Source organism: Spermophilus citellus (assembly GCF_964194105.1).
Source record: "Spermophilus citellus genome assembly, chromosome: 12".
Lineage (NCBI taxonomy): Eukaryota > Metazoa > Chordata > Mammalia > Rodentia > Sciuridae > Spermophilus > Spermophilus citellus.
In genome coordinates, this window is record NC_138198.1 from 92,973,369 (window position 1) to 92,997,649 (window position 24,281).

The 24,281-nt window shown below is 37.3% G+C and overlaps 1 protein-coding gene across 7 annotated transcripts in view; it reads right to left on the reverse strand.

Moving 5' to 3' along the window:
- NOL4 (nucleolar protein 4) overlaps positions 1–19,778 on the reverse strand; it is a gene marked incomplete at both ends in the record, with an annotated part of 315,002 nt that extends 295,224 nt beyond the window's left edge. For all 7 annotated transcript variants that reach the window (XM_081262673.1, XM_081262672.1, XM_081262669.1 and 4 more), the window contains one exon: positions 19,515–19,778. In XM_081262673.1, coding sequence (XP_081118799.1) covers positions 19,515–19,778 — 264 coding nt within the window. The remainder of the gene's footprint in view (positions 1–19,514) is intronic.
- Between the last annotated feature and the right edge of the window lie 4,503 nt (positions 19,779–24,281).

Consider the following 24,281-nt stretch of genomic DNA (forward strand, 5'->3'; position numbering starts at 1 on the left):
ATATTGTAAAACTAAGGCAACAAATCATTACACTGACATGAAATAAGTTAAAAATGTGTTTTAGTCAAAATATGTCTTAGATAATGGGTGGGATAAAGATTGGATAGCTTTGTAACCAGGCATGGTGGCCCACACCTATAATTCAAACGGCTTTAGTAGCTAATGCAGGAGGATTGTGAGTTCAGTAGAAGTGAGGCACTAAGCAATTCAGTGAGACCCTGTCTCTAAATAAAAAATACAAAATAGGACTGGGAATGTGGCTCAGTGGTCTAGTGTTCCTGAGTTCAATTTCCCTGAGAACCCCTCGCCACAAGAAAAAAAAAAAAAAAAGAATGAATGACTTTGTAAAATGCTATCATTAGTAACATGGTACAAGGAAGTCCCTATCCTGCCTTTAGCCAGTTACAGTCTCCCCTAGTGTCCTGGGTTCAAGCCTCTCTTCAAGTACATTATTGTTCTGATCATTTAGTAGATCACTGAATAAACTCAGAAGACATCTTTCCATTCCCTTCAGACATAGATGATACTTTAGAATTTATGTGTTTATACAAATTGTATAAGAGGTAGCAATAATGAGTAATGACCAGTTGTCAGAAATACATGCATGACATGTATTGATTCATTCTTCACAGTAACTATGCAAAGTAGATATTATTTACTGTTCTTATTGTATGCAGGTTGGGAGAAATTGAAGTGTTAACTAATTTATTCATTCACATTTTTATGTGTGTCCTGGTCCTTTCTCCAAATTGGAATCTAAGGGCACTCCTTCATTGCTGTTCTGGGAAAGACTGTTATAGGAACACATTTTTTTTTTTTAAAGTACAAGTCGGGTGTTAAGTTTCAAAACTTTACTTGGAGTTGCATGAGTCTAAGCTTCTAAGCTTTAGAAACATTAAACCTGGAGAAATCACATAATGTTCAGCCTTAAATAATAACACTGAATGAATGCTGATGAAGTAAGAGTTTCCAAATTTCCAATGAGATAACAATTCTCTTGTTAAATGAATAAAGAGACAGGAAAGGAAGAAAATAGAACCTATATATTCTTTAGTTCTGGAAAAGTAGCACTGCTCTCTATACCTCCCCAATCTATAACTCTAAAAACTCTAAGACTCTAAACCCAGATAATTGGAGGACTTCCTGAAACTTCAAGTGTAGCCAGGGGTGGCATGTCTATTAAATTTGTCTGCACCCAATGTTGCATGTGAGCTGTAAAACAGATAACCTAATACTAATGCATATTTATATGACACAACCTCATAGCCTCCCATAAGAGCAAGTGAATCCATCTCATGATATCAAGAAAAAAAAACAACAATATCTAATAGAGTCCCAAACTTTCATATTCCCTATGTTCACAAGTATGTCACACTAGCAATCTATAGGATAGGAGCAAATATCTGAGGAAATATGTTTGTAAGCAAACACCAACACCATAACACACAGCCAAAAACTAATTCCTTTCTACTCCAAGGTTATGACTCTATATGGACTATTCTCAAACTGAAGAGTCCCAGGCAAAAGGTTATCTCAGATTTACAGAAATTACTAAGAATTAACTAAAATTAAGTTCCTGCTTTCTTTGGGCTTTACCTACACACACACACACACACACACACACACACACACACACACACACTCTCTTTCTCTCTCTCTCTCTCTCTCTCTCTCTCTCTCTCTCTCTCTCTCGTTGTTGTTTCTTATGTAGAAGCTTAGATTACTGATTTGAGACATTTCATTTTTTGTAGTATAAATGTTTACTGCTATAATTTCTCCTCCAAGTCTATTACCCATGGATTATTTGAAAGGATGTTGTTTATTTTTTAAATACTTGGGGAATTTTCAGATACTTTCTCCATTGATTTGTAGCTTAAATCCTTTGTGGTCAGAGAAAATTCCCTGCATGTTACATATAGTCATACATATCATAGCTTCATAGACTGAAAACCATACTAGACAATTCTATATTTTTTATATTCCAAATTCACACACTTTGAAAAATTCAGCCTATTTATAACTTCTGCTGCTTTTCCTACAATACTAAAGTTCCAAATACCTTTCTAGTATTATTTTCCTTCATTCTGAAAATTTTCCTTTAGCATTTATTTTAGAGTAAGTTTGCTTACAATAATTCACAGTTTTTCTTCACCTGAAAATAACTTTACATCATTTTCTTTCCTGAAGAACTTCTTTGAATATGCAATTCTTTTCTTTCTGTTAACTTTTAAAAAACTGATCATTGTTTTGTGCATTCCATGGTATCTGATGAGATGTTTGCAGTACTTTCAATTACTGTTTGCCTACATATAATACATCCTTTTCCCCTAGTTGCTGTCTACCCGCACTTTCATTATAATGTATTTGAGAATAATTGTATTTGAGTTAATCTTGCTCATCTTTCATTAAGCATCTTGAATTGTTCCACCAACAAATTTGGGAAACTTTCAACCATTATTTTCCTTTCTTTTTTTTTTCTGTATCAATTCCTTTCTTCTCTCCTTTTATGATTCTAGTGGCACAAATGTTAGACCCTTTGAAATAATCCCATATAGCTCTGAAACTTCATATTTTTAATTTTTTTCTATTTTGAAGTTAGGATATTTTTATTGATCTATCTTAAGGTAAATTGCCACTTTTATCTTCTATCTCCACTTTACTCTTGAACCAACCCAGTGAATTTTTAAAATTTATGGTACTTTTCAGTTCAAATATTTGCATCTGATTCTTTTTTATAGTTTCTCTGCTGAGAATGTCGATCTTTTCATTCCCTTCAAGAGGGTTTGCATTTCCTGCATAAATCATGGTTATAATAGCTGCTTTAAAATCCTTCATTATTCCAATATCTGGCCCAACTCAAGGTTGGCATATGTTGATGTTTTCCTCCTCAGAATTTGTTAAGTCAGGTACAGTGCCTGTAATCCTAGCTACTCAGGAGACTGAGGCAGGGATTGCAAGTTCAAGAGCAACCTCAGCAACTTTGCAAGATTCCTCAGAAACACAGTAAGGCCCCGTACAAAATTGAAAAAAAAGGTAAAAAGTAAAACAAGACTGAGGATGCAGCTTAGTGGTGAAGTGCCCCTCAGTCCAATCCCCAAGACCAAAACAAACAAAATTTGGTCCTGTTTACATTGTTTTTTGTTTATTTGTTTGCCTTTGGTTTTTTGTTTGTTTGTTTGTTTGTTTTTGTTGTTGTTGTTGTGGATAATGTGCCAAATAATTTTAGGTTGTATCCTGAACATTTTTAATATTATATTGTAACACTGTTTCCTGGAAAAATGGTTCTGTTTTGATAACATGCAATAAATTCCATTAGATTCACAGCACAAGTTCTGCCTTGCCTTTCAGCTGTGATTCCACTGTCAGCTCAGTTTTCAGATTTTGCTGTAACCATTTGGTTTAATTCTGCATATGTATAGTTTAGTGGTTCATCTAGAACTTTTACAGCCATTTATATCACAGTTCAATTCTCAAAGACTTTACTATAATTCTTTGAGTAGGTTCTGTGGACCCAAAGCTTGACAATGAATTCAGTTTATACAAAGATTTAGGGGATTTTCTCACTGAAATTTCCCTTATACTCTCTGGTTCCCAGTATCCCCCCCTTTTTCCATTTCTCTGGCCTGAAACCTCAGCTCCTCTTAGTATCTTAGCTTTCTGCACTGTTGTACAAATTCCATGGGACTGAGCTCATCGTCAAGAAAATGTCACAAAAAAAAAAAGAAGTAATAATGGAATCATATATACTTCTTTAGTCTTTCTTTTTCCTATCCCTGTGGCCAAATAATTTTCCACACTGGTTTTTAGGTCCCTATCTGCTGGCAATGCCATGACCACAGAAGCTTGAAGCTCAAGCATGGGAGTTGACCTCATGACCTCATGATAGGCTATTAGTGAAAATAGTAGGAAAAAAAGGAAAAAGAAACAGTGATTTCCCCCACCCATTCTTTAGTGGCAGGCAGCCCTCTTCCTAGTCCACTTGACATAAGGAAGAATTCCTCAGAAAAATGTATTATCTGTATTCATGGAGTAGTTCAAGACTGAGACAACCCATGGATCAAACCTAGGAGATAATAGGGGTAGGAAAAAGAAACTCATCCCTGTACTGTGTTCTTGCAGTACTTGACTTCCATCTCCATCCTTCATGCTCTTATTTACTTTTTCATAAAACTCAGGGAGTTTTGTTTTATATTCTTTCCAGAGTTTTTAGTGTAAGCAGTAAAAGAGACGGTTTGTAGTGACCTTACTCCATCTTGGCCAGCCATGGAAACCCTCATGATAATTGTATAGAAACATAGAATCGTGAGGTCCATCCTGATCCAGATTGTTCAATATCCCAAGGTGACTGATACACACATTAAAATATTAGATACCTGAGCTACATGACAGGAACATCTAAAAAAAATTTCTTGGAATCTACGAAAATTTATGCAAAGTCTTTCAATTTTCAAAAAAATCAATTCTAACACACATATTAAATGAAAAAAGTAATTACCATAATTCAGCAGAAAGAGAGGCTTAAAACAGGAAGCAAATATAATCTTATGCAAGTGGTAAAAAAAAGTTATATTACAGATACTTGATTATTTCTGAAGTCATCAAAATAATTATCAAGACTAGGTAGCAACATTGAGAGATGTTAATGATAATAACTTTAAATCAAAAGAGCAGAACTGGGAATTATAGTAAACCATTCTTAGAACTCCAAAAATTATACTAGATACCTGATTTTAGAAAAAAAAATACATCTAGGAAGACATCAATCAGGACAGTGAAGGGATCAGAAACCAAGAAAGAATGCTTAAACACAAGAATTTCATGCAATCAGGTTATAGTGGACTCTATTCAGTTCCCTTCCTAGCATCTGTTACCCTTCTCCTTCTTAAAAGCCTTCTGGTAATGTTCTGGAGATCTTATCAATGTATATAAGTTACCAAACAGAGGTTCTGAACATAACCAAAACTCACAACAAATTGAAGTAATATAAAACCTAAGATCACTGAGGAATATAACTATCAGATAGTCCCACCGCTGGGAACAGTTCATCAGTGCATCCTCTTTTTCCAAGCAAGTTAGTAACCCAAATAATAAAAAGAACTTGTTAAATATAGATTTAAAGATGATAAAATAATAGCAAGTGATTACATTATGATATTAGGCTTCTGAAGAGGGTAAATTTCCCTTCAGAGCAGGGATAATGCTTCAGGAAACACCGAACTCTGTCATCATGACACTATATTACTTTGCAGGCACATTCAATATCTGTCCTTAACTCATACACCCATGACTGACCAAACACCACTGATGATCACATTCTCTCCCTGTTAATAGATGATATTCATTGTGACATTGGTTCAGGATACAAATGACAAATGTACACCTTGATAACTTTCCACTTAGTGTATAGTTATGTATAATTAATTGCTGAAATTTAGTGATGGGACAAAGATCTTAAGTTTCTTCAAGTATGGATCCAAGGATGGGCATTTCTGAAATATAAGCAACCCACAATAAATTGTGATTTTTAGTTTCAATTACAATAAAGTAGAATGAGAAGTTAGTCATTGCTTGTAAAGCAATCTAGGTAGTGCAAAAAACTTCTGAGTTTTGGTTTTTTTTTTTTTACTATTTTCAGAGTTGTATTTAGCAAGACACATTGATTTTGAATTTTTATATTACATCAAATTTAAGTTTCTGAACTTATTAATCATCAGTTTATGAAACATTTAAATCAAGTAACTATAATAAGTAAAAGTAGCAAAAAAGAATGTGGGAAAATAGAACCATGTTATGTCTATGTGCCCAAAGAAATAATACTATAAATAACTACAAGGTAGACTACTTTGAGTGAGTCTGTCTGTGTCCTGGGAATTAGTCAATCTGTTGTATAGAGGAAAAGGGAGTTTTAGTTAATTCACTAGCGAAGCTCTAGTCAGAGAGGTTTTGTAAAATGTCAAGTAGGTTAAAGTCTTGCTTTATACTTTTGAAGCCATTCTGTCACCTTAAAATGACTTTGGATATTACTGTACAATTTAATTAACTGTGTTGATTTTAAAGTTAAAGTTTTATAAGGTGATATTATTGTCCTTATTTGAAAAGTCTAGGATACATTGTTATTACTGTGTGCGCTCTATGTATTGTTAACAGAATGCAAATTAGCTAAGGGATATTTATCCATAACACCTACTTTATTAAGTAGAGAGAGAGTTATAATAGAATAAGCATATCAATTTTTTACATGAAGACAGAGGCAGTTGGAGAAAAACTTTATTTTTCTTAGTATATAATCATGTCCCCTTTGTTAACTTATTAATTATAAATTTGTAGATAAATCCTCCTTTAGTTGTAAACGCCACCTTATCCTTGTTCAAATTACTGCTAATTCTAAATTAACACATTCCAAATTAGGGAGACCAATCAAATTAATTATTTTATAATGTAGCTTTTATAGAGAAAAATGACCTACAACAAACAGCAAAATTTTTTTCTTGACCTCAAATAAATACAAGTAGACATGTAAGTGGAGACTGCTAAGAGAACACTGACCCACATCTGATATTCAAACAAACCTTTGATATTAGATTTGAAAATCACATCTAATTAGGTCAATTGAGTAGAGCATGGCACTAATATGACCAAGCAAGGCAGCAGATCCCCATATGGGCCACTTAGCATTGCCCCATGTCCCTATATTAAACCCCTAAAACCCTCCAGCCATCTGGCAACTGTAGTTAGGTCCAGTGAGAACCAAGAAAAAGGCTGCATGTGGCTCACCTCAGGCTTACAGGGATCCCCAACTTCTGGCAAGCACCCCACCAAAATAATTACACTCCAAAAGACACTGCATCATCTTATTCCAATGACTACTACCTTATAATAATGATGAAATCCAATATGCAAGCAATATTTTCTTAAGACAACTAAAACAAGAAAGAAAAATAACTACTACTACCAATAACAACAAAAGCCACATCTCTGCCTATAAGACAGGTTGTTTCTTTCTAGTAGAATTAAGTTTCTAACTTCCTGAACTTAAACTCTACATCGGTTCTCAACCTTCCAGTTTCCTAACAGCTCCAAAACACTTGAAAAATCTGTAACTGTGAGAATAACAACCACAAATGAACACTTGATTAAAATTAGGAAGAGTGGGACATAAGAGCCTATTGAATAAACCTCAGAGAAAAAGGAGAAAAATCAAAATAAACTCAACACAGAGAGGGGGAGCTATTTTCCATCTCCATCTAATATCTTAACAAAAGAAACAAGTTCTGTAAATTACTGTTATTTTATTTATTTTCTTCCCCAAATGCTAGTCAGGTCTTCTTCAAAATGCACATTATATTAAAATATTTTAAAATAAACTATAGAATTATAGTTGTTTCTAATAAATGAGAGTAAATGTTATTTTTATAAACATGAGAGTAAATGTGGTATTTTCTTATGTGGATTAAGTTTTTGAAACTACTTTATGTAAATTAATTATGTTAATAACAATTTGTTTTGGCATATGCACTTTGTCTCCATACTACTGTGAAAAAGCTAAAATAGTAAGCCACCTTACATTTTATTTTGTAGATGTCATTTAATGAAAAAAAATTTTAATTGAAAACATTAAGAAAAATCAAAGATACAAAATTTTTGAGTACATATGCATGCACACACACAAATATGCCTAGTGGGAGTCATTAGTCACTAAATATCTTAAATAATCTGTCATGAATTATATATTTTATTAAATTATGGTTCATCTTATCAAAAACCATGAACAAGGAGGCAAACAGATATTAAGAGGGGAAATATATATTTAAATTGTTCCTGTCTGGATCTTAAAACACAAATAATCCTGGTCAAATAAAACTTTATAAAACTTGATTTGTTTTAATTTCACCAATGCTTTGGAATAATTCATATGAAAGGACGCTGTCTAATTATCTTTTACTGGGTAAGACAGTACCTCAAATTGATTGGTTGAAAATTTCCCAAACATTATCACAGTGTCTGGGAGTCAGAAGCCCTGCACATTTTAACTGGGTCATCTGCTTGGCTTCTCACAAAGCTGAAATCAAGGTATCAGTCAGCTATTCTCACTTGGAAACTCTACCATGGGAAGATTCACCTCCCAGCTTGACTTCATTCATTTGTGGTTGTAGGACTAAGGTTCCCAGTGTTTTACTAGCTGTTGGCCAACTATGCTGTTAGCATTAAGAGGCTGTATTCAGCCCCTTTTCTAAAGCACAGATAAAATGGTATGTATTTCTCATGTACAACATGATACTCTGGAGTACATATGCATAGTAGAATCATTAAATATAGCTAATTAGCCAATGCATTACTTCACATGGTTACCGTTTTTGTGGTGAGAACACTTAACATCTCCTTATTATTTTTCCATTTTTCAATAATACACTCTATTGTCATTAACTATAGTCACTCACTATGTTGTACAAAAGCTCTTGTTGAATTTAATTCAACTCCTTATTACCTGCTTACCTCCAACAACACCATTCTACTCTCTATTTCTATGAAATTGGCTTTTTATTTGGATTTCACAAATGAGTGAGATCAGGTAGTATTCTGTCTTTCTGTGCTTAGATTATTTTACTTAACATAATGTCCTCTAAGTCTATGCATGTTGTCATAAATTACAGGATTTAACTCTTTGTTGTGGTTGAATAGTATTCCATTGTGCAAGTATACCACATTTTCTTTATCTCAGCATATACAAAAATTAACTCAAAGTGAATTAAAGATTTAAATGCAAGACCTGAAACTTTGAGGCTACCGGAAGGAAATAGAGGAAAAGCTCTGTGACATTAGTCCGAATAATGATTTTTGTTGTGTATGACTGCAAAAGCACAAACAACAAAAGCAAAAATAGACTAATAGGATTTTCCATCAAAGTAAGAAACTTCTGCACAGAAAAGGAAACAATCAACAAAGTAGACAATCTACAGAATCTGAGAAAGTATCCGCAACTACGTAACTAAAAAGGAATGAATATTCAAAATATATAAGGAATTCAAACAACTTGACAGCAAGAAAATAACCTAACCTTTAAAATGGGCAGGAGACCTGAATAAACATTTCTCAAAAGAGGACATGCATGTGGCCAACAAGTATTAAAAAAAAAAAAAAAAAACGCAACATCACTAATCATTTGGGAAATGCAAATCAAAACTACAATGAGCAATCACCTCACTCCACTAAGAATGGTTGCTATCAAAGGCAAAATATAAGGGGTAAGGAGTATTGAAGATGCTGAGGAAAGGGAACTCTTACTGTGGGCGGAAATGTAAATTAGTATAGCCCTTATGATGGACAGTATGGAGGTTCCTCAATAGATTAGCAATGGAACTATCATATGACGCAGAAGCCCCACTACTAGGTATATAGCCAAAGGAGATGAAATCAGAGTGTTATAGAGATAGCCCTACTCTCATATTTATTATAGCACTATTCAAAATAGCCAAGATATGGAATCAGGTCAGTTCTTTCAACTTTTAACCACATGTTCTCCTCTAACTCAGCAAGAGAGAACTTCCTTTCCAATGAATACATTTCAGTCATTGAATCAATCTGACTTCTATTGCTACCAGTCTTGGAAAAAAGTTCCTGCTTTTTTTAAAGGCTGACATGATTAGGCCAGACCCACCTATAAGATCTTCCTTCTTAAAGTCACTGGTACTTTACGGCATGATTCATGAGAATGTAAATTCTTTATAGTCACAGGTTCCATTGACACTCAAAAAGGAGGGGATTATACGAGGGCAAAGGCCATTTGTCAGTTACTTAAGAATTCTGCTAACCACAAATGAACAAAAGTTGAAGAACCACTGGGATCCAGACTGGTCGACAGAGGCACATGGGTATAAAATCAAAGAAGTACAAGCACACACCAACTTGGGATAAGATTTAGAATACAGCCTTAAAATATAAACTCCATGTTTTAAGAAATAGTTGAAAACTTTTATTTTTCTTTGCAAAGATCTGTTTTAATTAGTATTCTATTCAGATTTCTCCATTTGGGTTTTTAGAAGAATTTTCCAACGAGAAGTCTTTGTAGTTAGAGATGTAATAACAACTAAGGAAGAGGGCAACAATTATTTTCAAATTGAAAAAAAAAATTTAAAACCTGTTGATTATAAGAAGGTTTGACCCACATTCCTTTCAAGTGCCATTAAATCTGTTTTTCTTAAGTTTCACAGAATCCTATTTTAATATTTTATTGGAATTAATAAAGTCAGAAGTGTGTATAACACTATTCAATTACTTGGCAACATAAAGCTATTGAATTACATTGATTTAAAGCTTGATAATCTGATTCCAATACTTGTATACTATTTCACACAATATACTGAATCAAAGAAATTACTTAACTTTTGATCTTTTCTTGTTTGAATTATACTGTACACACTCAAAAGCACTTAAGAGACATCCAGTCCCTACCCAAAATACTACCTAAATTATTACATCCCTGCTCAAACATATTTGATAGTTGCCATTTCTCACAAAATGGAATCTAACTTTGCACTAGAGGCACCCCATAATTTCACCCCAGCCTGCTAATCCAATCTCATCTCCACTGTACCCTGTGCTTTGGCTCTTCTACATTGTGCACTAGCCCCTAAACATGCCTTGGATGAAATAATCTCTCCCCAGCACAGACATCAAATGTGCATAATTGTTTCATGGATGCCATGGATCTGCAAGCTTACAGCATCATATTAATGTAGTGATAGTTCATTACAGAGTCACCACCTGTAAGGCAAGAGGAAATATTTTATCTGAAATGTAATATCTTAACCACAATGTTCTGCTGTGAGGCAGCTGTGTACCATGGATTAAAATGACTGATACTCATACAAATCAGTATAAGCACATCCCAGAAAGTACAAAGGATGATCTAGTAAAATTTTAAAAAGTAAAAAAAAAAAACCCTTGTGTTTATATATATATTTAAATCTCAATTTTATGTATTTGTATTTTAATATATTTTATAATATTCAATATTGGTACAGTGGTATATACATGTACTTTATAATATTGCAGGAATGGTCACTTCTTTAGCAGTTCTTAAAATTCTTATATTAAGAATTTAGAGATGAGTGACTTAAAGCAAGGACTGTGGATCCAATGGAAATGAACTGTTATCTCAAGTAGTGTGATGTTCTTAGAAATTCATCTTAATTTAAGCCACAACTTTCACATCTGAAAGTGTTAATACCATAAGAGTATTGTAAAGATTAAAGCTAACATTTTGTTTAAAGAGAATAGCCCAATAATTAAACTATAGTAAGAACTTGATGCATTAATATAATATTAATTGTATTACATTCAATATGTGCAACTGCCTAAACACAATGTATGCTCACTAAAGAGCTCTAGAAGAGAAAGTGATCACTTTTTTAGCCTTAAAGATGTCCATTAGTCTATCCTGTTGCTAAGACTTCAAAATGGTCCATGAAAAACAGTATGTTGATCCAGCAATCTCATTAATAGATACCTATCAAACAAATTTGAAAGTTGGGTCTTGAAGAGAGATTTGCACATTGTGTTCACAACGGCACTATTCACAATAGCCAAGGAGTGACAGCAACCCAAATGTCCATCAGCAGAGGAAGAGAGAGACAAAATGCAGCTTATTCTTGCAATGGAATATTATTCAGCCTCTAAAAAGGAAGGAAATCCTGTTGCATTGCAAGATGGATGAATCTTAAGGATGTATGCTAAGTAAAATGAGTCAGTTACAAAAAGACAAAGATTGTATGAAGCTGAATGGTGATTTCCAGGGCAGGGAGGGAGAGGGAAAGGGAAGCATGTTTAATGGATATCGAGTTTTAATTTTGCAAGATGAAAAAATTCTGGAGAAATGAAAAAGTTCTGGAGATATGAAAAAGTTCTGAAGACCTATGTTACAAAATGTTAATATATATATATAACAATTTTGAACTGCACAATTAAAAATGATTAAGATTATAAATTTTATGTTTCTTTTACCAGGATTAAAAACAGATGGGTGGATGGATGTATGATCAAATAGAGAGACATAAATATAGATATAGAAATTTTAAAGATCTTATGTGGTGGTAAATGAAGTAGTTGTATGGCGATAAATAAGAATATCCTGTTGTACAGTGTCAGACCAGGGAGCAATGTTTATGTATTCCGTTAATACTAATACTGGGCACCAACACTCATTATGTCATGTATTGAAGATTAAATTCCTTTCTTCAAAATAGTCTTGGGTAAAACCATTGAGCAACTGGCAATTGGTATGGTATGGTATGGTATGGTATGGTATGGTATGGTATGGTATGATATGGTATGATATGGTATGGTCAGGTAAGAATTGCCTGGCTTTGAGAGATATTAAGTTGGTAGAATAACAGTATTCCATCAAGCACAGATAAGGAGGGAGGAAGATGGAGAAATTGACCATGCCACGTAGATTTTTGGCTTCTAAGAGTAAGCAAATTGTGTTTCCAACCGCAGAGAAAAGAAATTTAAAAAGGTCTAGGATAGAGATAGGGAGAGATTTTAAAAAATCTATTAATATATTCTGTTTGAGGTACATTGGGATATCTTGGTGGAAATACCTAGTAGAAAATCCAAAATGTCAATCTGGACTTCACAGGATTCATATTAAGGCACCCAACCCCAGTCATGACTGAAGCCATGGTCATAGGAGGAACACAGAGTGAGACAAAGAATTCAAATAATCATGGCCAAATTATTAAATTTGAAGGAAAAAGAATTCATCACTGATTTGCTGAGGGCCATTGCCAAGTAGGAATGACGATCGAAATTTCCTTGCCAGTGCACCCCATGTTAAATGGACTTGCCTTGGAAATTCGCTGTGACATTGCATGTGTGTTTGAGAAAGGTGACCCTGCTCAAGGACGAGGGTGGATCCAGGTTTAGGGTGTATCCTGCAGGTTTTAGGAAGTATCCCGGTTTAGGATAATTTGGGTTTAGGGCGTTCCTGGATTTAAGGCAGTTCCAGGTTTAAGGTTATTGCTGCTGGGAATAGGGCGTATCCTGCTGCCTGAGTTCCCGTTGAGTTCTCCTGGAATTGAGAAAGTATTTGGGACGTGAATTGTGCGGCAGAACTTGGATTTCCCCAGAACCTGTGTGTAGAGGCCGGTGTGAGTTCGGGAATAAAGAATTGCTGTTTGAATCTACAAAGCTGTGAGTGGCTTGTGATTTTGTGCCCAGCCAAGACTGCGGCACTGATTAAGTTGATCTTCAGGTATATAAGCAAAGGACAAATATTCTCAATTGCATACAAACCTCAAAGAAGAAAACACATGAACCGTTCTTTAAGAAAAACATGTTGATCAGAAATTAGAGATGATCAAATTAAAGGAATAAAGAAAATCAGGTAGAAGAACAAATGATAAACATTTAGGTGTGAGCAAAGAAAAATACAATGGCAAGAACCAAACTATATACTTTAACATAAACATTAAAATCTGAACAATATAATTTCAGTATAAACATAATAATTATAATAAAATGCAATGTGATATAAATCAGGAGCTAAGTAAAAAGGATTGGCGGAAGAAGTGAAAATATGCTTGTTCCTCATGTATCACTGGAGAAAGTTGACGATAATATATAAAACAGAAAAGCAGTTAAAAAATATAATTCAACCTCAGTTTTTCTTCCTCTCCTCTATTAAATTTTATTTTTTAATAATTTCTTTTTTGTTACATCCTGACAATATACTTTATTCCTCTTACTGAAATTAGCAAATGATTATCATTCCAATTTTGAGAAATGATTTCTGCTTGTCCATATGTAACTATTAATCATTATGTCTAATCTCTTCTTGGTTTATATATTTAGAAAGATAACTAGAAAGATGTTCATAATTAGTTGAAGGTAGTTGTAGATGGATGGGAGATCTGGCATGACATTTTAACTCTTTCCATTTCTCTTGGATATTTAAAATAATAAGGATATAATCACTTTTATAAAGTCAATCATTTGTATTCTCCATAAATGAAGTAGTGAGAATAAATATCTGAATAATAGATATGTACATACATACACATGTACCTTGCATTTTAACTCCATGTTGCCATGTGATTTTGAGTTCATAACATCTAATTATAATCACATCATGATGTTCTTATTTTTCCAATAATACTTAAAACAACTTCTTTTTTTTTTCAGCATTTACTATGTGCCAGGTATATGCTATTCATGACACATTTTGTACTTATGGACATACATACATATGGACTTCCATATAGATATTAGTTCATATTTTATACATATTACATATTATTAAACTTTATGCAAAAAAATTGTTTAGGCAAGTATTTTTAGTGATATTTTACCAAGATGAAACTCCATATTTACCTAAGAAACAATCCCTTGCTCACAGCTCCAATTCATCAAAGCCAGGATTTAAATCTTGCTCTAAAATATAAACCCTGCCCATGAGGTCATGTTTCTTGTCATTTGTATTTTCATTAAGTTTGTTTTGATGTTTCTTTTCAGTATTAGAGGCTGAACCCAGGGTCTCATGCATGGCTGGTAAGCATTCTACCACAGAGCTACATCCCCAGCCCAAGTTTATTTTATCTTGTTACCCAAAGATTCTGAAAATGAATGTAACTTAAAACATACTAGAGTCACTTTCAGCTTTTCTAGTTAAGCAATAAGAAGTTTAATCGAATATAATAGGTATTAGGAAAAATTCTTTATGCTCTTCACATAAACATTTTTTCAAATCTTGAACAATTTGCTGGGCTGTCTATCTTTCCTTACTCATTTTTCTCCATTCCATGCAGTGAGTCTACAGAGGAAAATCTTGAAGAGTAGAATCCCAGCCGCCCCAGGAAGATTACAAAAGCAAACAGATGCAGGCTGAATCCTGCGCCCCCCCCCCCCCAACTCCATGGTTACTACTAAGACAAGGAAGAAGCAAGGGAAAAGTCAAGAATTGTTTTTCTAGGAAATAAGTATGGGTCAGCCTTCACATACTAACAGGGTCTAATTTCCTCCTTATATTCAGGGGAGTTAGTGTTAGAAATCTCTTGCTCCTTAATACTCATGCCAGATTGGCCTCTAGGAATGGAAAGTTGTCCCTGAGAGCATATATAGGTACTGTGTGAGAAACTTGTCACAGAAATGAAGGAACTTAGATGATTTGTTCCTCCTAACAACCCCATAAGGAACCATTAAAGTCAGGTGGTAAGCTACATTGCTGGCATTCATTCTTGGGACATTTGATCCCCCAAACTTATGCTATAGTATTTCTCACAGGACTTGAAAGAAGAGAACAATGTGTTGGCTCTCAGCAGCAATGCCCACTATGGAAGATGATTAGCAAAAACATGTTTTCATCTTCACTATTATGATTTTCCCTGTGTTATAGACACAAAGTACCACAAGGGATTGATGGCACAGTTCTTCATGTCTGATTTCTGTAGCAAACTCCACATCAAGGTCTAATATATGAAAAGTGAGCCTGTGACATGAAGTTAGAAGAGGTGGAAATGTATAATTCCTCATCAGGTACTCGGATGTACATTGAAGGATTCATAACCCAAACCATAGTCAGAAAACTAACAAAAACAGTAACTGCTTATAAACCAACCAGTCCATGAATATTCATTCTAATCACTGTACAGTAAAAAATTAGTAGTATGCACAGCAAGAACAATATGAACTCTGGGGCTACAGATTGCAGAACTGAATAAATCATCATTTTAAAATGACACAGCTAAAGATAATGCATATTCCTTTCCAGATGAAAATTAATTTTATGTTTCATTGTGAAGTAAGTAAAAAATATATGAGAGGCAAAATTTAGATATTAGTGTCTATTGCTACAAATATAGGTCAAGAAAAATATTACTCCAGTTATTTGACTACACGGTTTCAATGTTTATTATTTTGTTAAGACTGAAAGACAAATAAAAACATGAGCTTGCCATATTTCTTAATGTTTAATTCAAAACAAGGGGCTTATTCAAAGCACATGATAATGCATTAGTCATACTATTAACAGAAAGGATTAAGGTATTTTCTGGTTATTTTAAGTTCATCATTCATAAATCAAATGGTGTATCAAATATTTTGGTAGTTTAGGTTGTAAATATGACCTTTCAACTAACTGTTGCCAGAAAAGCAAAATATCAATCAGAATCAAAAGTTTCTAAAAGCAAACTCAACTAGAACTATCAAGGAGTAAAATAGAGTAACCACAATTATGCTTATTTAAAATTATCTCTGAAAGTTTGTTATAATCAGTGTCAGACATTTGCTGTATCTTTTTCAGAACTGTTTTAAGTTATTCATCAATTCATTCTTCTAAGTTTCTGACACTCTTAATGAATGTGTGTGTGTGTGTGTGTGTGTGTGTGTGTGTGTTTGTAATAGCGGTAGTATGGAAAGAAACAGATGGGATGCTCAACAAACTGCATCTGCCCACAGGAGTGCAGGTCCCACTCCAGACCTAAAATGGCTGAGCTGCAGCATGGTGTTGCTTGGTGACCAAATGGTATCTCCTCAGCCACAGAGCAATCTAAACATCAGTGACAGATAGGTCCCTTCAGCTTCAGACACGGCCAGGACAAATATTAAAAGGCATATTTATCTTTTCCAGTAGTGGACAATTTTCAAATCAGTTGTCACTTGCTCAATTTTATCATCAGTTAAATTTAAGGTTTAGGGGCAGGAGTGTTTGCAAAGCCACAGCTGTTATTTTGGGAAAATAAGAAGTAGAACCAAGTCTCCTTAACTAGGAGACTGAAAGTCTTATTGCAATTCTATATGTCCATGTGGGATGTCTACTCTGTTTTGTATAACCTCCCAGTCGCTATCTGTCTCCCTTTCTTTCATTAAACTAAAGTAGTTAATTATCCTGGGCCTGTCCTCTCCCCTTTCTCTTGCCTTTTTTGCAGTAGTAATAATGTCTAATTATCAGCAGCAATGCATTACCTCAACATCAGGAGCAAAACATCTCTCACTGACAGCAAGCCAGCTAGGAACCCTTGAACCTCAAGGAGCTTAGGATGATTCTTACTCGAAAATACCATTCAAGCACAACATTTCATTTCAAACAATACATGACTTTGAATTAAAAGAAAAAATATATTTTGTGTTGGTGATTGTACTCCTGCTATAATAAAGAAAAATCAACATGTTTTTAAGAGAGAAATAATTTGAGATGTGGGAACAGGATAAAAGGGATCATTTATTTATTTTTTAACTCATTGAAATGATGATTGGCTGTCTCTCAGAGAAGGTGGAGCCTGTAATTCTATGTCAGGAGCAGAAAATTTTCATAAAGAGCAATAGAAGAGTTCATGAATTAAAAAAAAAAACCTCCTCGACATTTCCAAACAGGCTTGAATGAAAATCAGAGCTCATAAATACTACATGGAAATCATTATCTAAGAATATCACCCGACAGATTACACTTCTCTGTTAAATATATGGAATCTTTACTGGAAAGAGAAACACGTGTTCCTTTATTATTACCCCGGAGTTGTCATTCTATAGTAGACATCTTAGCAATATTTTTTTTACAACTCTGCATTAATTTTTGACTGACACATGGGTATTAGAGAATGGGAACAGTGGCTTGAATAACAGACATAGATGATTCTATTAGTGCCTCTAAAACCATTATGGAATTTGTTATTTACAATTTTTAATCAATATTTTAAAAGCACATATATGTTAACACATATAATGGATGTAGCCAAATCTATACAACTCATTTGACTGATGCATAAGTCAAGCTAACCAGACAGCTAAACAGTGGGACTCAAGTTTAACAAAAAGAATGAAAAACAAACTTCCCAGCTACCAATGTTTCCTTAAAGCTGATATGATATTAAATAGTATTTTAAGTAAACACATCTTTAAAAATTATTTTATCCATTCATCTAGAATTCTAATTTACTTGGTCTAACAATAAATGATTTAATAGATTTCTTAACGTTATTCCTAATACAAAAAAAAAATCACAGGCTTCTGGCTCATGCAGATGTAAATAAACTTCAGTACTAATTCATGCCAATCTAGTCCTCATCATTTAGGAAAGCAAAACAATAATCTGACCATTGTCTTTAGCAGTGTCACACATCGTCAAATAAGACTATACCTGTAAATCTACCTCCCTGAAATCTTCCAACAATATTACATTTTTAAAAACAACTTTTATGTGTTTGTTTCACCTTTATTTTCATTTCCTATTTTCCGCATAAATTCCAAAAGAAATACACATCCTCAAATCAACAATTCCTAATTAATCTCAGGCAACCACAAACTGTTTTCCAAACCTGAAAGGGTCCACCAAATAATGCTTTAAAAAGCTTTCCATGCCCATTATTTCCAAGTTCATATACCTCCCTTAGAGATAGGGAAGCCTTCAAGACACCTCCTTTTTAGCATCATCCAGGAATATTGCACGAGGAAACAGTTGCCAGTGAGGGGAGGGGAGAGCAAAACTTCCAGAAATCCCAAAGAGGCAAAAATATAAAGGGTGCCAGATAGACTCCCCGACCCTTACTCCAGGCGAGTACCCACCGTAGCATGAGGCAGAAAGGTCTTATGCATCTGATCTGCAGTCCTACTTGTAGCCCACAGTTCCCATCTTCTTGCAAAGGAGATCCACACTGCTGCCGCTCCCCAGCCCCATAGGCAGATCTGCGTGTGAAGCTGAGATGTACTGACTCTCACTGCCAGTACCTCACAGCGCCCTGGCTAGAGCTTTGTAGCCTAGAGACTGGAGCCACCCAAGAACGACGAATAAATACACCATTTGATCGCGCCCAAACCCATCTCTCTTTGTTGTTCATCCTCTAGCTGCGGCTTTATTTGTGCAACGGGCAAGTGAAGAAGGCAACGGGGGTGGGGGAGGAGGAATCTCTAGGACCTTATCTATAATCTAAACAGTCCGGGCCCTGATCTCTGGCAGTGATCAAGGCGTTCGGACTGCCCCGGGACTCCCAGGCAGCGGTCTAACAATAAAACCTGACAGTGGTCCTGGGGAAAACCTCACATCCACCACTACCACCACATTCAGGCTTTGTGCCAATGAGGAGACACTGTAGACTATCGATCAGAATCGTCTATTATCAGAGCGTGATGCTGGGGTTCCAGCCTGGCCTCTAGGCGCGGTAGCGGCGGTGGGACAAGTGCCAGGCTCCTAGCTAAGGATGTGGGACAATGGCCCTGCCCGAGGACGCAGGACGCCGCCCGACCCGGGGAAGGAAGCCGCGGCTGCGGGTCCTGGAGCCGGGAGGCGGGGAGGATGGACCGCTCTGGATGTGCGCTGCCGCTTTAAAATAAAGGACCACAAAGACTTGTCGGTGGGGAAATCGCGCCTGGCTACTGCGAGTGGGGACGACTTGGGGAGGGGGTTGGGGAAGGTGGGGGCACACGAGCCAACAGTGGCTCACGGCTCCCCCTCTCTCCCCCCTCTCTCCTCCCTCCCCGCCGGGCTGCTTGGGCAGACAAATAACAGAGGAAGGCGAGTCACTCACCGTGGTCTTGACCGGCACGTAGAGCACTTGCTTGGCGCCGCCGCCTCCCCCGCGGACCTCATCCGGCTGGCCCAGCTGGAAGCCCTTCGATTTGACCCAGAATTTAAATTTGGCGTTGTCCGTGGAGCTCGACTCGGAGCCGTTGAGGAGCTGGACGATCCGCTCGTATTTTTTACGGGTCACCGTCTTGGTCTTCCCTGAGTCCCCGTAAGTCCTAAGGCACCAGTCCTGGAACTGGCGATACATGTCGCGCTCGCTCTCCATGTTCCCGGTGCCCGGCCGTCGGCCGGATGCTCCCAGCGCACTTCGCACCTGTTCACCCCGGGCTCATGAAAAATGCAGCCCTGGCCACGATGCGGGGACGTGAGGTCCCGGCCGCCGCGGGAGCCTGCCTCGTGTGGGGTGGGGGAGGAACCGGGAGAGGGGAGGAGGGTCCGGTTGGGCACCAGCAATCAATGCCCCATGCTACCAAGTCTGGTTTATTCCTAATTGCAAGGGATGTCTCAGACACTCTCCTCGTCCTCTTAGTGATCGGTCTCTTTAATATTGTGTGACCAGGACCATCCCAACAGCATCTGGTCCAGAGAAGCTGGGTTTTGAATAATTAAAATCCCATTCCTTGGTTTATTAAAAATCCCAATATTGATTTGGGTTCGTCCCTCGACGCCTCGCCCCAGCGTTGCGTCCCGGGCAGGGCAGGTGGAGCGCAACACCGCCCTACCCTTGCGCGCCCCAGAAGCTTCCCCAGTGGCTGGTCTGTGGTCCAGGAACCAGGGCTTCGCCTCTCCCGATAGCAGTTACCGGGCCGAGCCCGGGAGCCCCGAAGGGCACACGGGTCCCTGGGCTCTCCTTCCTCCTGGGTCCTGCTCTGATTCGGCCTCCTCTGCGACAGTCGTTAAGAGACTAGAAAGAGAGAAAGTTCTTACCTGTCATGTTTGTAAGCCTATCAAATCCTGTTTTACGGGTTTAAGAAAACCAAGGTATTTTAAAAAACAGTTTAAAATGTCATTTCTTTAGAAGCATTGGGCATAATTCCAGCCCCACATGTAGGTTCCAGGAGTTAAGTCCCAGAAATTCATAGAAATTTGACCATAGTTCTATAGGATAGATGTAGTACCCCAAACAGACATCCGATCCAGAGAGAGGTGGGTAAAGGAAAGCAGGCCGCTGGCGGCAGGTCTCCTGAATAATGATGGGGCCCCCAGACAGGACTCCTCTGGTTTCTGCTGAAGTGGGTACAAGACATAGAAGTAAGTTTATGGTACAGATGCTTGAAACCTTTTGGATGGAATTAAAATACAGAGAGAAATCATTTTTCCCTTGCTTGGTCACAGTTTGCAATTCACACAGGAGGTTTCGGTTGTCTATTTTCCCCCTGCCACGTCATGGATACCCCCTCCACTGCTCAGAGTAGCCAAATTTGAGTTCCTCTGGACGATTTTCCCAAGCAAATGAAGTCAGCGGTTTCTCCATTCAGGATTTCCATCCGTTTGTTACAGTGCTGGATATAGGGGAGTTCCCATCCTCCTCGCGCAGTGGCTGCGGCCGCTCCTCTTTATTCCACTCTCTGTTGAGGCCCGCGCCTGTCCCAGGGAGCGGCTCTGCCAGGAAGGCGGCCCGACCAGTGCCCGGCGACGGGTCGGCGTCGGAGCCCACGCTCGCTACTCGTCGTCCTCTCCCAGACGAAAACCCAGAATGGGAATGCGGAGTGTTTGTGCCCACCGCGCTGCAGCTGGTCCCAGCACTTGCAAAATGGTCAGTGGCTCCTGCTCGGCCAGGCTGAGTGTGTGCGTGTGTGTGAGCAAGGGAGCGAGGGTGTGCGGTGTGTGGGGGGTGTGCTGTGTGTGTGCGCGTCTCCGGGAAGGTCTCGCGCGGCGGCTGGAGCAGGGACTGACAGCCCGGGCGGAGCGCGAGCAGCTCCACACACTAAACCTCTCGCCTCTCCCCTCACCCCCACCCCTCCCACTCCCCTCTCCTCCCACCCCCCACCCCCCCTCAGGCCCCTTCCAAGCTCTCTGATTGGCCAATGGGACAAAAGTTTCTGTGGAGACGGCTGGGCGCTGACGTCACGGGCAGAATTGTCCCATTTAGGGATCCCGGGGGCAGTGCGCATGCTGCAGGCTGCAGGTTAGAGGCGGGAGGAGGTAGCAGCGGGCCGGGCGGCAGCCAGGTGGCAGAAAGGAGCAGGCAGCATCCAGGTGGGGGGACGACTCCAGCAGGGTTTCCATGGAGATTTCCTCTGGGTCTAGCCTAAAAACAGCAGATCAGCTGACACCATTAGCTCAGGACCTAATTACTGCTTATTGGAGCAACAAATGAGGGAGAGGGCCAGCTGCAAAGGAAGAGTTTTTATCCCCCCTCCATCTCCTCCTTTCTCCCCCTCTCTCCATCGCTCTTGAGTCCCGGGTGAATTCTCATTAACTTGCAAGATTCCTGCAACAACAGCTCCCCTTCTCCTGAGGCCACCCTGACTGCTTTTATTCTTTTTATTTCCTTCTTTTGTATAAAAAAGAAATGCTAAATTAAATCAGTTGTTCTGAGTCCTTGTATTTTTGCCCAATAAAAATTAGACCGGTAAAACTCAGAGAAGCCACTGTCCAATAGAAGTCACAAGTGAATCTAATACGTGTGTATGGTGTGTGTGTGTGTGGGGGGGTCACTTTCAATTTATTGAATTGAGTATTTATCTTTAGGTCTTTCACGTTTTTAAAGAAAAAAGATCTCAGTATCTTAAATACATAAATAGTTGAAAGAAACAATTGGAGGGAAGTTTTTTTTGAATCACCTTTTTTTTTTTTTAAAGAGAGAGTGAGAGAGGAGAGAGGATTTTTAATATTTATTTTTTAGTTCTAGGAGGACACAACATCTTCGTTGGTATATGGTGCTGAGGATCGAACCCAGGCCGCACGCATGCCAGGCGAAGGCGCTACCGCTTGAGCCACATCCCCAGCCCTTGAATCACCCTTTTTAAGTGTAGTATATTTCACAAGAATAACTCTGAAAAAGTTTCCCTTGAGGCATAAGAGATAAGAGATTATTCCAAGTTAGGAAATCAAAGTTTTATTGTATATTGGTAAGATATTTCCTAGAAGTTTCTGGAAGGATCGTTGGTACTGGGGTAGCAGTTCATTCAAGAATAAGCTAATTCTATGAAGTTTACTTTGTTATGGATATAATTTAATTTACAATTACAGATTTCTTTTTATAGCTCTTTATTCTGAAAAGCCTCATACAAGTCCTTCCAGCCCCAAAGAAGCCTGACTTCTTTGACCATTCATAATAAAATAATTGGTTTCTCCTCTGGGTAGTGTCTTTCAAACATTATTTAAACCCTGTTTCATATTAAGCATACATTTTACCTTGGATACATACATCTGTCCTCTACACATCTTATGAAAAAATCCATTTTCTTACTCACAATGCACATATTTCTATTAACATATTTGACATTATTTTTCTTCCTCATTATGTTATTTGGAAAAGTATGATTCCTGACCAGATTTCTTTTATGACCTAGGAGAGGGTGATTGCCAATCTATAGTTTGAAAAACATTATTTTGGATCTGAAGAACTCTACTGTTCCTTGTGTTCTTATTTTCAAGCATATTTCATTGTTCAAATAAAATATTTTTATTTTAAGACCTTTTAAGTTTACATTTTCTTGGTTGGCTTGTTAACTTTGGCATGACGAACAATGTACAGAGTAAGTGCTTAATTAGTAAATACTCAATTGGTAAGTTAAGGAAGGAGAGAGAAAAGCAGGCAGATGAAATCCTGATCCATCTCTGCTGACCTTTCCTGGGTGGTGGTTGGATGAAGTTGGTTCTCACTTAAGGAAATGCTGGGGATTTACCACATACAGGTGTACTTTATATTTATAACTACACCTGACACCTTACTGTCTGAAAATTAGGACATGCTCACATAAAGAACTAGTGAAATGCAAACAAATATGTCACCAAAGCTCACTTGTATTAACTTGATCTGATACAGAAGAAAAATATGAAAATTCAAATAAATTGTCCAAAAATGCATGCTTTTGAGAAGGAAGAGGTAAATGATTAACTGTTGAAAGAATGTTCAAATTGGAGCAAAGGAATAGAGAATAGGATTTCAAAGGCCAGTCTTCTCAAAGTCTGAAGATTTTCTTGCCACCAGTGGACCCGAAGTATGATCCGCTCTGCGTTTAACTCATTATTAATTGTGCTGATCCAGTCAACACCTTTTACCCTATCTTGCTCACTTCACAGCATGAACAACTCACAAAATCGAAAATCTGCTTCAGCAATCACTCTGGACTCATTTCCCTCCTTTTAACTTCTCTAGAGTTAGGTCTTCCCAGCTCCACCTCTAGGGTCATACTGAGCCTCTTTTTCAGCTATGATTCATTTGAACAGGCTGCCTGGAATGCAACTTGGCATTTCCTTCAGAATTGCCTTTGCATAAAGCATATCTTTCCAAAAAGTGGTTCTTCACTCTATGTCTTAATGCCAGTCCTCAATCTGTTCCTAACCTAGACCCAGGATTTTGCTTGCCTGGTAGGCACAAGAAGAAGTTAAAGGAAGGTGAAAATTGTTATATTACAAATTTATTTTTATTATAAAAATCCAAAATTTGAGCCATAATCAATATTATTTTGTTACAAAAGTAAAATTTCTTTAAACCTCACAGTCAGTTTGTATATTATGGAAAATAATTTCAGGATGAATCACAACACTAGATTCATCTGCAGAATTTCACCTTGCAAATAACTCAGAATCTATAATC